Below are 15,957 nucleotides of genomic sequence, written 5' to 3'. Positions count from 1 at the left end.
TTCAGTAGCCCAACTTCGTTCAGTTACGTAGCCTTTATAAATTTGCTGCAATGCAATGCTGCCGGATGTTTTTCTGGCGAGGGGGTGGAAGAGGAAGATGCTTTCCGTTAAGTCTTACGTCATCTATACAACCTTAAATAATGTTTTTGTTCACTACTTTATATTTGAAACAATTCATCGAAAAATTCCGTACGAAATCACTCTTCAAAAAAAAGTTCATGGGTATTTTGCCATTTGTACTGTAAACAATCCTAGCCACATATCTTGTGTGGCTAGTGAGTGCTCACAACTAGCAACCATAAACTTCATAATTAATTTGATTTCGGAATGACATATTGCCAGAATTATTTATTAACGTAGAAAGTAATAATACCTTGATATATATACGAGCATAAACTTGTTTTGGCAGAAAAATGAAAGGGTAGTGATGTATTGTGCTTTAAAGGCGATTTTATTGGCGTTTCGAAGGGAACCAAGCTTTCCTTTTCATAAAATAAAATGACTCTTTTCGCACGTATATCATAAATAACTATTTAACGCAGCGGTATTTAAAAAATAACTATTATTTTTGCTGATTTCTTACAGTGACGAAATACTGCTAATAGGACTTTTTTGAAGCGATGAATTCGCCGCAGAGGTATATTTAGTTTCTTCAAACTACATCTAGGTAACTCTTTGACAAATAAATTAGAAGAAATTACCTCCTCTAAAATCTGACAGCACTTCAAACGTTCTCACACCGGTAAACTCCGCTTTACCACCAACAAACACACCTTCCTGCTTGTCTATGTGCAGAAACTGATGCCCCACAAAACGAAACGTTTCGTTATACCTCAAACCTTCACCGTCATCAAGTTTAATGATTCCCACACTACCGTATCTCGTTACTTTCACTAAATGCCACTGGCCATCGTTCACATTCACCTCACTCAACATTAATTTAGTTTCTTCTAGATTCACAGAGTTCAAGTTGTACCGAAAACACAGTACTGAGTCTCTGATGTCGAGAACTACGTATTCCCGATTGTTTTGATCAGAAATTCGGAATAGTTCACCGAATTTTTCACGTGTTCTGAATTTTAGTTGGATTTCTGTGTGAAAACGATCAGGATCAAAACTCAAGGCGTATTTGATGTAGGACTGTTCACTAAATGATGTTGAAATTGTTGAAATTGAGCAGTTTAGTCCTGTCCATCCTGGCTTGCACTGACACTCGGCTTGATGGATGTTTCCATTACAGGAACCGTGTTCTTCACAACTGAAAGTAACAATTATTTATGGTATACAGGGTGCTACAAATTCGAGGTACGAGCATTGGTATCTCGGAAACCGTAATAGATATGAAGATGGTTGAATTGGGGCAAAGTTGCCGTTTTGGGATGTTCACCAAGATGCCATCGAAAAAAGTGATTTTTTCAAAAATCAATTTTATTTTTTCCTGTCGTTACTTTTAGACTAACTGATAGTATTTTACCGATAGAGATACCGATGCTCGTACCTCGAGTTTGTAGCACCCTGTATAGAAAAATCAATACAGGATGTTTCAAAAAACATATGAACAAAGCAGGAACCAGACCTATGTTGCTATGAAAAATAAATCTTATTTTTACGTGAGAGATGGCAAATGTTTTTTGAAACACCCTGTATTTTAAATTGGCATTTTTTCAAAACCTTACCCGACGTTTTCTTTAAGCTTCTGACACATCTCTTCCATATAATGACAATCCTTACTAACATTCCGAAACATGGCCGGATTTCCCAAATCTATCAACCTCGAATTCATATATACATCCCTTATACAACCATTAAAAAACCTATTTTTTATTTTATCTTCCCAAAAATACTCGGAAGGATCGAAATCATCCATCCACAACCCCCCAATTTGAAGAGGACCGTTGATATTGACATATTCACGAAAATTTGGTACATTTTTTTCACTTTGACAGCTGCTAGAATCGAATCCAGACGCTGTCTCGTCTTCCAGTTCAACTATATCAGCTCCTTTACAGTAATCGACAATGAGACGTATTTTTTCTGTATTCCAAAAGACGTCAAGGTGATGCCAATCACCGTCGTGCAGAGGTTTTTTTGTTTTCACAGTTACTTGGATAGTTCCTGAACCGTAGTTGATAAAAAGTCTTGGATAACCTTCCTCGAGATCCACCAAAATAAAATCAGACACTATATTTGCCAGTTTTTTTGGATGGGATATAGGTCCGTTATAAAGTAACATCCCCGACGGGTTTAACGTTAAAAAATTTAGTTCTAAATGATTGATATCACAGATTTCTAAAGGTGGAAACCAGGAAAAACCGTTTTCTTTAAAACTAATAATATTTTTCTGACATCTTGGACCATCAAAACCTAAAGGACACGAACACATAGCAGAGTTTTTTGAAACTGTGATGCATTTCCCTTTGTTTAGACAAGGGTTGTTTTGACATGTTTCTAGCTGTGTAGAGGTGGTTGCTTTGCAAGAACATTCAGGTTCCAGGGTGATTTTTGGTGCTGCCAAAGAAGATTTGTTCGAGTTTACCTGAAATTATTGAGGAAAAACTAAATAAAATTACAAAAAGGAAACAAAAAAAACATGGCTTACCATGTAGGATAAGGCACTAATTAATAAGTTGTTCCTACAGGATCCGTCACATGTTTTATTCTCTTCTTCATCCAGGCATTCGTCTAGCCCTATCTGAAATTAAGAAACAAAATACAGAATTTTTCGTATAAAAGTAGATGGCTAACTAAACTAGATGAACTAACGTGCAAGAGAGAGTATTTTTTATCAATCTTATGTTACGAATGACTGATTGATCGAATCACCTGGAATGATTGAGGCTTGATTGATTTGAGGGTTGTTATCACTTGTTCTCTACAGGGTGTTTCTTAATGACAAGTACCAACTAATAGAATCATATCAGTTATCTCTGATGTAGGATAAGTTTGCATTTTCGGCAAATTTCTGAGAATTTTTTTTGTTTTAACTGACACAAAATGATAACTTGTTGTTAAAGTTGGACTAATTAGGCATCTATGTTGAAGTATTAACGTCAGACATATGACAGCCACCTAGATTTTATTAAATAACTAGCGTGTACCCGCGACTTCGTTCAGGTCGAATTAATCATTTGTAATGGTGATGATAAAGCAAAGCAAGAATTTCCATTAACATACAAACTGAATAAAATTTTCTCACATTTATGTCAGCATGAGAAAAAACAATATGGCGATATTATTATACAACTTGGTAATATTTGAGGAGTAGTTTCATCTTGTTGGAATTTGACTTTCGAAAAATCCGTTTGCCAAAAATAAGCTTTTTACGTCAAGCAATTTAATCAGAATCGTGGTTAAGAAGTTACCTATTAACTTTTTGGAACACCCTGTATGATTTTTTAAAAAATTTCAAAATACGTAAAAAACCAAATGAATTATACTTGTCCAAGCGTTTTCCCGAAAGACCAACCGTTTTTTAAATAACAAATATTGTAATATTTGAGGGGCGTTTTCACCCTCTTGGAATTTGAGATTCGAGAAACCCCCCTTATCGAACCTCAACACCGCACAGTCAATCCGTTTGCCAAAAATCAGCTTTAAACGTCAAGCAGTTTAAGCAGAATCGTGATTACTCAATGGTCATATTTTATCAAACACCCTGTATAAATTTATAAAAAATCATAAAATATGTAAAACAACAAAATAAAATATAAGTGTTTATGAGTTTTTCCGAAAAACTCACCGGTTTTTAAATAAAAATTATTTTAATATTTGAGGGATAGTTTCACCCCCTTAGAATTCGAGTTTCGAAAAATCCCTTCTTATCGAACCTCTACACCCTAAAGTCAATGGGTTTTCCAAAAATCAGCTTTTTACGTCAAGCGCCTTAAGCAGGATCGTGATTAATCCATGACCAGATTTTTCGAAACACCCTGTATATATTTTTAAAAAATCTTAAAATATGTAAAAAACAAAATAAAATATACGTGTTTAAGCGTTTTTTCGGAAACTTGACGTTTTTTAAATAAAAAATATTGTAATATTTGAGGGGTGGTTTCACCCTCTTGGAACTGGAATTTCGAAAAATCCCTTCTTATCGAACCTCTACATCCTAGAATCAACCTGTATGCCAAAATTGAGCTTCTTACGTTGAGTGGTTTGAGCAGGATCGTGATTAATCAGTATGTCAGTCACTTAAGGATTTTATATATTAGTATAGATAAAGATCTACTCAGATCAAATCTAACAAAAATTTTTGTTTCAGGGGTAGGCAACCTTAATAGTATTCACAACAGACATGACTTCTTCATTGAATATCGGAATAATATACTGGCTGTTCCATTTAAAATAAAAGAGTAACATGGCTTTAAAGGTGACCAATGTTCTTTATTCATTTTGTCTCACACTGTATACCTTTTTGGATCAAGTTTTAATTTGATTTAAAATACAATAGTTAATTTAACTAAATATTAGGCTATACAGGGTAAATTACAGTTTAGGTAGCTTTTATTGTAATTTAAAAATTGTTCTTTACTTCCTTATAAAACCTTACATTTTAATCATATATTTCTCTTATATAACTCACCTTTATTTTTCTCCCAGAATCCAAAAATCAATTAATATATAGGGTGTTTCATTACAAAAAACATAACTTTGATATGTAACTTTTTTTGGGGACACCCTGTAGAACTCTCTATATTTTTAAAAATTGCTCTGAATTAACCTATTATTGCTCATAAAATTTCATTTCAATACAAACTGTCGTTCTCCTTGGAGCCTCCGCGGCGTATGAGAGGCGCCACCCTGTATACGATCTAGGTAAAATAGGAATGATATAAGGAAAGTTAATCGTTTCAAAATACCAGACGTATTGTAATTAAATCTTTGCAACGTTCAGTTTGTCGCAGAGTTACATACTATTCCACACCGCGACAAAGAGGAACTGAAAAACATATTTAATTCAGATCTCAAGTGCCAAACCACACTAACGAGCAGAGAATTCGGCTGGATTCGGAATAGAACAAGCCAGAAAATGTGTTTACATTTTACCAGCTACCCGCTTCGTTCCACAATCGGAGGAAAGTTTGAGCGAACGTTTGAGGAAAGTTTCGTACTTAAATCGAACCCTCAATCGTGAATTCTATGCGCCCGCATTTCTCAATTGCAGCAGCATGGAGCTATAATCAGAAAACGTCAAATAATCATTCTATAATCCAGGGTTGTGATAGTAGTTCAGTCATTAGGGATTTTTGCTTGGAAAAAAGTCCTGAAGTTTTGCAACTTTGCAGGTTTATAGGTTTTGGGGTCCCTAACTAAAATCCATAAAATGCACAGTTCAAGACTGGCCGCCGCATGGTGGGGTATTAGCATGAAAAAGGTGATCGAAATTCGAAAAAGCAAATGTGTTTAAGATTTCCCAAAAAAAGATAAATGATAAGTTAAATCATGTCTGCCATGAATGGCGTTGCTATGGGTGTGTTCAGTTGCATTCATATGTTTCAACGAAACGTCAAGTTGTTACTTCTCACAAATAAGAGGTAAATGGCTAAATTTTATGTTTAAAATTATAAATTGTTGTTGTTCTTGTGCTCTTTTAACGTTTATATTATTGTTTTGATTGAAAATGGCTCAGCAAGCTGCAGGTATGTATTCTACAAATACGTATTATTTATTTTGATATTCTCTATACTAACGATTTTTTTGCAACTAAAAGTTAGGCGTTCAGAAAATTTGATTAAATTTGTGACATTTTTATTATACTTAGAGATTTAGTTGCGCATTTCGAAGAATTCAGCATATTGTCTATATACGTTTTACTTAGTAAACATTGGACTTTCATACAGTAAAATAAAATACTGCGACTTTTTGCGACTTTACTGATAAAATGAGAAAAACATTCTTGGTTTCCTCTAATTTGCCAATCAGTGATATACTAATGCGAGGTGTAAACCGCGATGGCATTGTTGTGTACAAAGCGATGGCATTAGTGCCATTAGCAGTATAGCATAATTTGGCATTAGTAGCGACTTTAGTGATATGGGCATTGCTCGCGGATCAGTCGTAGCATTAGTTGCGATATTACTACTGGCATTAGTGGCATTGACCGTGGAAACACTGGAACAGTGATTTTTCTTTCTTTTTTTAGAATCGACGAATTATCCTTTATTTTGTTCATATTATTTCCTCTTCAATTGAAAATAGCAATAAAAAAATTTCGATCAACTATCTGATCGCCATCTTGCCAAGATGGCGCCCAAAATCGGTATTTTGTGAATATCTCGAAAACTATGCGTTTTTCGCGAAAATTTGAGGAGAGCAAAATTAAAGAGAATAAAATTTCCTATAAAAAAGGCTTTATGAAAATTTTCGCTAAAGTCAACCGTTTAGGCACAAAATCCCTGGAAATTTTACAATTTTGGGTAAAATATGATATATTATGTATATTCGATATTCCGAAATCAAATGTCGATTAGGGTTCACTAAAACTAGTTTTAGTTTAGTGTCTTCAATTTTGTCATAAAACAGTGGCGTATCATTAATTCGCTCATTAATTTATGAATAAAATATTAATCTATATAAATTAAATAAAAATGTTTGATAGTTACACATCCCTGTCGATTTTAACTGTTTGTCTCCCGCATTTTACCGAGATTTTCTTTACATTGTCGAGTGGCAATTTTGTCTAGTGCTTGGAAAATTTAAAATTGCCGGGCATATTCTAGAAAATTACTATCACAAAAGACTTAGAAAACGTAATTTCGCTTCATAGTTATTTTAGAAATTTAATATTTGCCTGTGCTTTTATTTAAATTAATTCTTTGATCTAAAAAAAAATTTTGAGTTGAAAAAATAGTTTTTATTTTGTGAAGTTTTAAAAAATATTTATATGCTTAGATGTATACTGATTTTTTACTGTTTTGATTGATCTAGAAAATTATTTTGAAACAAAATTGCCATAAACAAATAAATTGCAATCAGAGACAGGAAAATTATGAAAACACGTATTTTTAGAAAGTAGTATTTTTAAACAAAGAAACTATAATATATATGTGTAAAAGTTGCAAGTGTATAACCACACAAGTATCGTAATGGAGTTAACTCGCGTGTATTGTACAATATTTTATCTACGTCTAACTATAAAAACACACAACGAATTTTATAAATATAGGTATAAGTACTTAACGTGAATTTTAAAAATTATTGTACGTGCCTATCCTAAAAATCAATTATAATATAATATTAATGAAAATTCGTGAGTTAAGAAGCTCTTAACTCGCTCAAAATGCATGAGTTAAGAGCTTCTTAACTCACTGACGTAGATAAACAATATTAATGATCAAATTTGTTTAACAAAAATGTACATAAGTTAATACATTCTTGCAGAAGACAGATATATGTACAGGGTGTTCAAAAGTTTAGAAGATTAAACCTGTATCTGGGAAAGAATGCAGTATGCATAATATAATGAAGAGAGATACACCAAGATTGTGGCAGCTTTCCAACGGAGTCTCCTTGCGAATTTTCCGAGAAAATTGGAAAATTAATATCAAAGTCCGCAAGCTGTAGAGTTCCCAACACAGTTTTTCCAACCTAAGCACATTAATTTCTTATTAGTGTTTGCTCTTCTCCAAGTTAGTCGGTTCCCGAAATTTCTCAAAGTCTAGCTTGATTATAGTGTCGGGTGTTGTAGAAGTTTGCTGCAGGTTTCCTCTTTTTTCCATAAGTATGGCGCTTTGAACAAGAAGACTAAGGAAGGAGCATATCAAAAATCTTATGTCCAACGCGATGGGCCTCAAATATGGCCGACTTAAATTCCGGTTTATCAGTGCCGTTCTAATTTTATTTAAAAAATGTAAAACTATGATGTAGGATAAACGTGGGGTAGACTCAATAATATGTTGTTTTATTTTACGTTGTGAATAAATGTTGGTAGTTATTAAAATTGTTACAAAAATATATAATTCTAATAAAAATAGATAAGTTATAATAATTTTTTATTAACACAAACATCCGATACGCTACTGAAGCAGGTAAATTAAATTGACGTATTTAAATTCTTTGACATCTAATTTTTGACAAGTAGAAAAATGCAAGAAAAAATATATAATTAGTTAATTTAAGTGTTTAAGAGTTAAATTGTTATACAAAGAGATAGATCTACCCCGAATGGGGTAGCTGTGGCAACGCTGCCTCTATTCATTTCAAAAAATGGTATTTTCTATTGATCCATTTTTCTATTAAACTTTAATAGAAAATCTGTATTCATAGAAATCGTTCAAATTACTTGTTACAACTAGAATCTCAGGTATTCTTGCTCTGTAACGTCTCTATTGTTGGCGCTGTCTCTAACAATTTCACTCCGAACTTTTACCATTAACAGGGAACTTTTAATCAAACTGCGAGAAGCAACAAAAGAAAAAAAAACGACGCCTGTTTTAAAGCTTCCTCTCTAAAGCTTTGACGCCTGGCTGTCAAAAGTTTTACCATTCGCGGGATAATAGTAATTACAGTCCTATCAGTGACATTTTTGAAATTATTTATTTTTTTCTCGAAGAAGAAGAAAGAAGACTTCAAAAATTGATTTGAATTATTTTCCCACAAAAAACCGGAAAAGTTTCACAGTTTTTTTCGAGCTTTTCCTGAAATTCAGTTCTGCAAAACCTACAGGGTGTCGGGCATCTGTAGCTCCTAGAATAAAAAACTTAGGAATTTTGTTTATGTGCGAACCTAAACTTTGTATGAGGATGTATTTGGGATTTTTTTTCAATTCTAGAGAGTAGATTAGGATGATTTTTTTTCTAAATGACACACCCTGTATATTATTGCATTTTTGGTTTCTTTTCAGATCATTTTACATAATCCTAAGATATGAGTAAATATATTTCGATAGTCTCAGACATAATAAATATATATTTTTCAAAGCTTCCTTAAAAAAATTATTACAAATGCAAGAACTGTCCTTAAATCAGGTATTTACTGCAGATGGTCTATACTTACTTTGCTATAAATGTCGTAATCTTAAATCATACAGGGTGTTCAAAATTCTACGCCAAACTTTCTTATATATAAAATAATTTTTCTTTGATTTTTTTTTAAATGGAACACTCTGTATATTATTTTTTTAGTAGAATGGTTTCGCAGATACACGCAGTATTACTTCATATGGCACTTTCAACGGTAATAATAAATCATTGGGTGGCTTTGATAAAAATTTACTGTTAAAAATGCAATATGAAATAGAAAACTGCTAATATCTGCGAAATTAAATACCGAAAATGTTTATTTTTTAATTCTCCAACTATTGAAAAATAATATACAGGGTGTTCCATTAAAAAAAACAAAAAAAAATATTTTATATTTTAGAAAGTTTGGCGTAGAATTTTGAACATCCTGTATGATTTACCATTATTATTTTTATAGCAAAGTAAATACAGACCATCTAAAGTAAATATAGTTTTGATTTCAGGATAGTTGTTGTGTTACGGAACCCTAAAAATTGTAAAAACTAAATCTAAAAAAACTAAAAAAAACCTAAAAAACTAAAAACTAAACTAAAAATTAAATCCGACTTACCATGGTTATATTAATTCCTACAGCTTCTTCTAACTTTTCTCTGTTCATCATCATCAATCCATTCAGGGTTGTGGCTTGTACAAATTCCTGTTCTTTTTGTACGGAAAACCGTACATCTGTTACAGAGACCGGATGGTCAGTTTTAAGCTGTACCCCAAAGACTTCTACACTTTCCTTCGGCGTTTTCAGCATTTCCGCAATTTTCTTGCGAAATTTTTCCAATTTATTTTCTGTCAAGTCCTGCACATCGAACAGAACATGGAGTAGTTTAAATTAAGGTTTCCTTAATTCGTTTGCCTTGTCTAACATCGTTTTTTAACAAACTTTAAATTAAAATAGTTTTTCTATGTATTTAAGCATATAAATAAAGGTATTAGAAGAAAAAATAATAGTTATTTTTTATACAAGACGATAAAATGATATTTTAGATACGATAATGCAATTTTATCGTCGTGTATAGAACAATATTTCTTTTATTTCTATATTCAACTTATTGTACGACAATGTCTATTAATCTAGTTTTCTAATTATTATTACAAAGGCAAATTCAATAATAGCAATAATAAGCATTATGGTATTATTTTCATAATAATATGCAGTGTATATGTTTCATTTAAACAAATAATTGTTTATTAAATACGTTATCAAAATTTGACCACAAAACATGCTGTGCATTTTGATTGAATATTAAATTATCCAGCGAAATGCATTTAACAGTAATTTTAACTGCAGGTAAATATTAAGTTACATTAATATTGCATTTAGCTGAAACGTAATACACTGTGAACTATAAAATATACTGTATTTTTATGTTATTCGAGTATTTTTTAGTGTTAAGTCTACTCTAAAAAATTATTTTGCAACAAAATTGTTATAAACAAATAAATGGTAGTCAGAGACAACAGAATTATGAAAAAAATCAGTGATTTTTAGAAAATAATATTGTATTCTTTCGCTTGTTAACAGATTTTTTAGTGTTTTGGAACCAAAATGCCACAAACAAAGAAATGTAAATCATAAAAATCAGAATTATGAAAAAACATTTTTTTTAGAAAATAATCTTTTTAATTTTTTCATAGATTATCTTTTTTGGAACGTTGACATGGAAACTATAAACAATTTTAATGATCAACCCGATTTAACAAACACGCAGCTCGATAAATTTTGCAGATAACGGATTATGGTTTGTGCTAAATTATCCGAAAACGTATAATATATTGATTAAGCTGCACGCGAAACAATAAATTTGAGGTTATATTCAACGCGAAACAGCTTTGCTAAATACCATAACAATAAAGGTGTGAACAAGGTGGATTTTGATTATTTAATGGACCAATTTGTACAAAGAATATGGCATTTTTAGCAATGCTGAGCAGTTGTTAAAATTATCTAATATTATTAACACTCTCGGGAGACATAGCGAGTTACAAGTTTCTTAGGAAACTATTCAGAAATTATTATTTCGCGGAATTTATTATGTGTAGAAAAAAATATTGTGCTGGGTTGGCGTTTGGCGTTGGTTTTCTATGTAATTTGACAAACAAATAAAGCTGTATCTTTAGTTGTCAGTTTTGAGTCAATATTTTTTAATTCTTTTTTTCGTTTAATTCCTTTATCTACTCTTTTGATAGATATATAAGGCAATTTTAACAGTTGCTATGAAAGAAAATATTTTTATAACCAAGACCAACACCACTGAGGGGGGTCCTAACTAAACTGTATACCTGAACTTACACCTAGCTTATAATCCCAAATGCGTACAAAGTCTTCCTCTGATATCCCTTCTATCCTCAAGGAGCCAGAGTTTGTGATAGCTTCCTCAGGGAGATTCTTAACTAGCACTTTTACCTCGGCTGAAACAGTTTGTTCTCTGTCAAAGACCCATAAAAAAATATTAAAAAATATTAATTTCTAATAAAAAAAAAAAAAAAAAAAAAAAAAAAAAAAAAATATACCGGGTGTTTTCTAAAAGTGACACGCCCCTAAAACATGTTTATTTTTAAAAAAAAAACGATATTTAAAAATACGATATAAATCTGGATTGATTTATGTATTCAATTTCTTCCTGGTTATCTCTATATATGTATATTATTTCTTATATTTTCCATTTTATTGATTTATGAAAAGCACTGTTCATTAAAATGTTGTATCCTATGTTATAAAGGTTGTTTCTCTCTATAACTTCCTGTCTCACAATGTACAGCTTGTGTCCAGATTGTCCATAGTTTCATAGTTGTTGATTTTCGAAATAAATCTATACATGTATATTATTTCGTATATTTTTTCATTTTATTGGATTTTATGGAAAGCACTGTTCATTAAAATGTTGCATCCTATTTTATAGGGCTCGTTTCTCTACAATTTCCTGTCTCACAATGTACCGTTTGTGTCCGGGACGGGTTCAGGTTTCATGTTGTCGATTTCCGAAAGAAATCAATACATGCATATTATTTCGTATATTTTCATCGCTCGGTCCCTGTCGTCCCAGCTCAAACTGATATTGTGCGCCGTTCTAGAACCAGAAACGAGTGTTATGCCTTTTAGAATGCCAACTGTTTGTTTCTCGTTTTGCTTCTACTCTGTCTATCTTTGTCTCTATTCTTTCTCGGTGCTTCTACTCTGTCTATCTTTGTCGAGAAGCTAGCGTCCACGCGCCAAATTTGAACCTTTTGAATTTTAAAATTTAATTTGTAAATGCATAGAAAACAAAACATAAAAAAAAAAAAAAAATAAAATTATTTTTATTAGAGTATTTAGAACGTCCAACGAAAAAAAATAGAAATATAATTGCACAAACTTAAAATTACCACTGAACACATTTGCATCCTTGGCTATATAAAAGCGGTCGATAAAAGAGTAATTAATACAATTTTAAAATAAAAACGCATAAAACAAGTTACCACAAAACATCCCCCTTTTAGAACTTTTTCTTTAATGGCCATAAGCGGGAGTAAGAGCCCAACCGCCCGAACACTAGAGTAAGGCGCCATGATCATCAAATGGTAAAAAATTACGAAAATTTAATCATCTAACTTTGACACAAGGGGTCGCGCTTAACTTTTTTTCAATTTTAATTCAATATTCATTGTTTTCAAACTATATTATTATTAGGACTTTGTTGTATTTTGTGGATGTATAAATGTTTTCTTAGTATAAAGCTGCATTATGTAATTTTAATATTACATTACATACATATTTAAGATTCAAATATTATGACATATATGTCAGTTGCCGTCTAATGTCATCTTGATAACAAAAAGTTGTTTATTGTCAAAAGTATTAAAATCATGTTAAAATATTAAAAATTTTTTTTTTTTTTTTTAATTAGATATTTTATAGTTGCTTCACATAATAGTAAAGCGTAATGTTGATATGCAGGTCCAGAACAAAAAGTGCCGTTATATTTTTCAGTTTTGTCAGCCGCGGAAGTTTATTTTAGTGTTGTCGGATTTTGGCTTGTAAAATAGAAAATATTATGTTTTTTTTATTTTTATTGAAATGTAAGTAAGCGTTTGTCCATTTTTATATTTTACTTTTTTTCATACCTACGACAAATATACATATATTGAAATTTTATAATTGTTTTATTTAAAAAATGTTAGAAAACAAGCTTGTAATCCTGTAATTGACATAATTGTTAATATATTCATTTAAATGTAATATATTACTTGACAATTAAAAAATGTAGCCTTTAAAACATATATTAAAAATATTTTTTTTTTATTTGAAATTTTTTGAGTGTAAACAAACACGAGAGGCGCTTTTATTATTATTTCTCATTTTTAACATGATGTATTTGAAGTTCTAAAGGTGGGGATGTTTTGTGCAAGTTACACAATGGAAATAAGATTTATATATGATTGCTATCACGCAAGATTATGACAATATAATGATGTAATGAAAAGTTGGCTTCCATAACAATGTATAATTTGTACTTTATAAACCGCATAAAAATGTGATTATTTTGGAAATACGTGCAACTTTTAATGCGCATGCGCAAAGTAAGGTCCTCGAGGTAGACAAACCTAATGAACGTTTGCGCGGCAATAAGTTTAAGGTTTGAAAACGGCATGTCGTGATGTTGGAGACATATTTTTAACGCTAAACTTATATGGCGTTGATTTATCCACATATATGATCTAGGGAAGCAACATTGTAACGCTGAAACACTTCAAACAGATGAAGCACCTATGAAAAATTCAAAAAATCCCATCACCTGTTCTCCATAAACAATTAACGTCTCATGGCTGTAAATCACCCTGTATAATTAAGATAAGAGTCTCTATACCTTCATTACTACCGTAACTAACACAAAATTGAAGATCTGCCGAATTATTTTAATCATAATGAATAATGCCAGTTATCAGATAAATGCGGATTCTATGAATTCTAACCCAAATTTGCATGTAGACTTTTCGTCGCTCGGCTTACCACCTTACCCTCAATATATCTTCTGTCTCTTTAACAAAATTGCCCAGATCCTCAATGTGGTGCCTTTTTTAATCTTTTGTCCAGGCCAGTAAAATAAAATCGTTATATCAACTGTGCACTGTTTAAATTTTATTCAGGGTAGTGCACTGGTAACTATTTTAAGAGACTATTATTTATGTAATAAGCACAAACAAAAAGAAAATGTGTACCACGTCATTCAGCAGTGAATAGTAAAAAGAGTTAGCAATGTTTCGTAAGATTTTTAAATAAACCCAAAGATATGTGTAAAAATACACGAAAAAACTTTATGTAAACAATATTGCTGCATGGCCTTAAACGACTTACCTTTTGTAATTATAAAAATAATATCTTTATAACCTTCACTCATTTTATTGTCATTGATATCGCCTATAGTGATTACCAAAGTACTGGTACCACTCATGGGTGGATTGCCACTGTCTTTGATCACTATGGGCAGGAAAAATTCCTTTTGTTGTTCTCTGTCGAAGCTCCTGAGCGAGCGTACCACAGCCGTAATTTTGTTTGAGCCCTCTCTGCAAAGAATATATTATATAATGAAAATATTTCATTGCTTATAGTGTCTTCACTTCATCACCCTTGTAGTAGATCCAGACGGTAGAGAAGAATTAAAATACCTTGGGAGACTGTAATTTGAAAGGCAACCTGTGGCTTTTTGTGCTCCATTTTTAAACGGTTATTGCTCGAAATGCATCGGATAAATATAAATAATGAATATTTTTTTTTTTTTTTTTAAAAGAAAATATCTAAACATGTGAGGGAGGCAACAACATTATAATCGACAAAAATTATGATGTAAATTTGATTGAAAATGCTAGTTGGGGAAAATATAGGTACATACTCGGATTTTGTTCTACCATAAAGCTATGCTTGACCCTTTCATCCGCTATTGGATCCTGAAAAGGACTCCAGCTTTTGCCGTTGTCGCCCTACCCATTTATTTATTTCCTCAATTTTGAAGTCCCATCACTACAGGTTCTGATAGTTTAAAAATTTAGGCGCATTGTCGTTCACATCGGTCACAGTCACTAACAAACTTGTTGCAAGCTTGCCTCTTCAGGCACTCCATCTACCAATAAGAATTTTGAGTTAGTGCAATGGCATTTTCAGACTCAATTAGTTTTTTGGATGACTAAATCTCCTATGTTGTTATAGAAAAAGTTTAAAGCTACTGATTTTGCTCCATAAAAAATTATAACACCTAGTCCCCTGTCCATTTTTGGCCTTTGTAAAAACTTCACTAAACTTTTACCAACTTCTATGTCTTCAGGAATCGATATTTCTAGTTTAGACCTATCAAAAACCGGATTGTTGTCATTAATGTCTCTTAGTTTGACGATAACCCACGCACTAGCTATATGAGGCCGGTTCAGTCTGACCGGCTGGCTCTCGAACAACTGAAAACCTGAATCATTCCTCAGATACCAGTCATGTTTGCCACTTGCCATCACTTGTGGATTTTAAACTTCAAAACTGGTCCCAACTAAAATCCACTTGTTTTAACCGCCTTTATAATTGAAAATTGTTTTTTTCATCTTCATCCGAACCGGTGCCATGAAGCCTATGATGGGATCATTGGTGTTGAGCCAACGGTTTCATCACTTAGCAACCATTCTGCCAGAACTGGGGGAGGATGAATGCTTGATGCCCCGGATGAAAAATTTTGGCATGCGCCCTTTGAGGCCAACACCTGTCTGTAAGCATGACTCCGGAGGTACCGGGGGTTTTCCTCATCCAGGCAACAAAAGAGTTGTAAGTGATGGTCTGGATCTATGAGAGTTCCTTTTCTATCACGTTCTATGATTGGCGTGAGTTCCTGTCAGAAAAAACAATTAAAAATCACTGTCAAAAAGAATATAACGACCACTTTAACGTTTCGAAAAGCTGACCTTTAAATATAACTGAATTCAGCCTGAG

At 32.2% G+C, this 15,957-nt stretch overlaps 1 protein-coding gene across 1 annotated transcript; it reads right to left on the bottom strand.

Annotated features, from left to right (window-relative positions):
• Positions 1 to 34: 34 nt before the first annotated feature.
• Positions 35 to 9,639, bottom strand: LOC115888314 (neural-cadherin-like). The gene is made up of 5 exons (XM_030907999.1): positions 9,571 to 9,639; positions 2,600 to 2,692; positions 1,677 to 2,536; positions 702 to 1,258; positions 35 to 132 (listed from the first exon to the last, which is right to left on the bottom strand). Exons 1-5 carry the CDS (start codon positions 9,622 to 9,624, stop codon positions 35 to 37), a joined length of 1,662 nt encoding a protein of 553 aa, XP_030763859.1. The 5' UTR covers positions 9,625 to 9,639.
• Between the last annotated feature and the right edge of the window lie 6,318 nt (positions 9,640 to 15,957).

The sequence above is a fragment of the Sitophilus oryzae genome, unplaced genomic scaffold, assembly GCF_002938485.1.
Source record: "Sitophilus oryzae breed Bouriz unplaced genomic scaffold, Soryzae_2.0 scaffold_72_pilon_pilon, whole genome shotgun sequence".
NCBI lineage: Eukaryota > Metazoa > Arthropoda > Insecta > Coleoptera > Curculionidae > Sitophilus > Sitophilus oryzae.
This window is presented reverse-complemented; position numbering and strand designations above follow the sequence as displayed.

Excerpts from the sequence above, each read along its gene's own strand:
- LOC115888314 (XM_030907999.1), bottom strand. The coding sequence starts at position 9,624 with ATGATGATGAACAGAGAAAAGTTAGAAGAAGCTGTAGGAATTAATATA. Across the intron at positions 2,693-9,570 it reads TAGGAATTAATATAACCATG|ATAGGGCTAGACGAATGCCT; the intron begins GTAAGTCGGATT and ends TCTTAATTTCAG. Across the intron at positions 133-701 it reads GCTGTCAGATTTTAGAGGAG|GTTGTATAGATGACGTAAGA; the intron begins GTAATTTCTTCT and ends ACATTATTTAAG.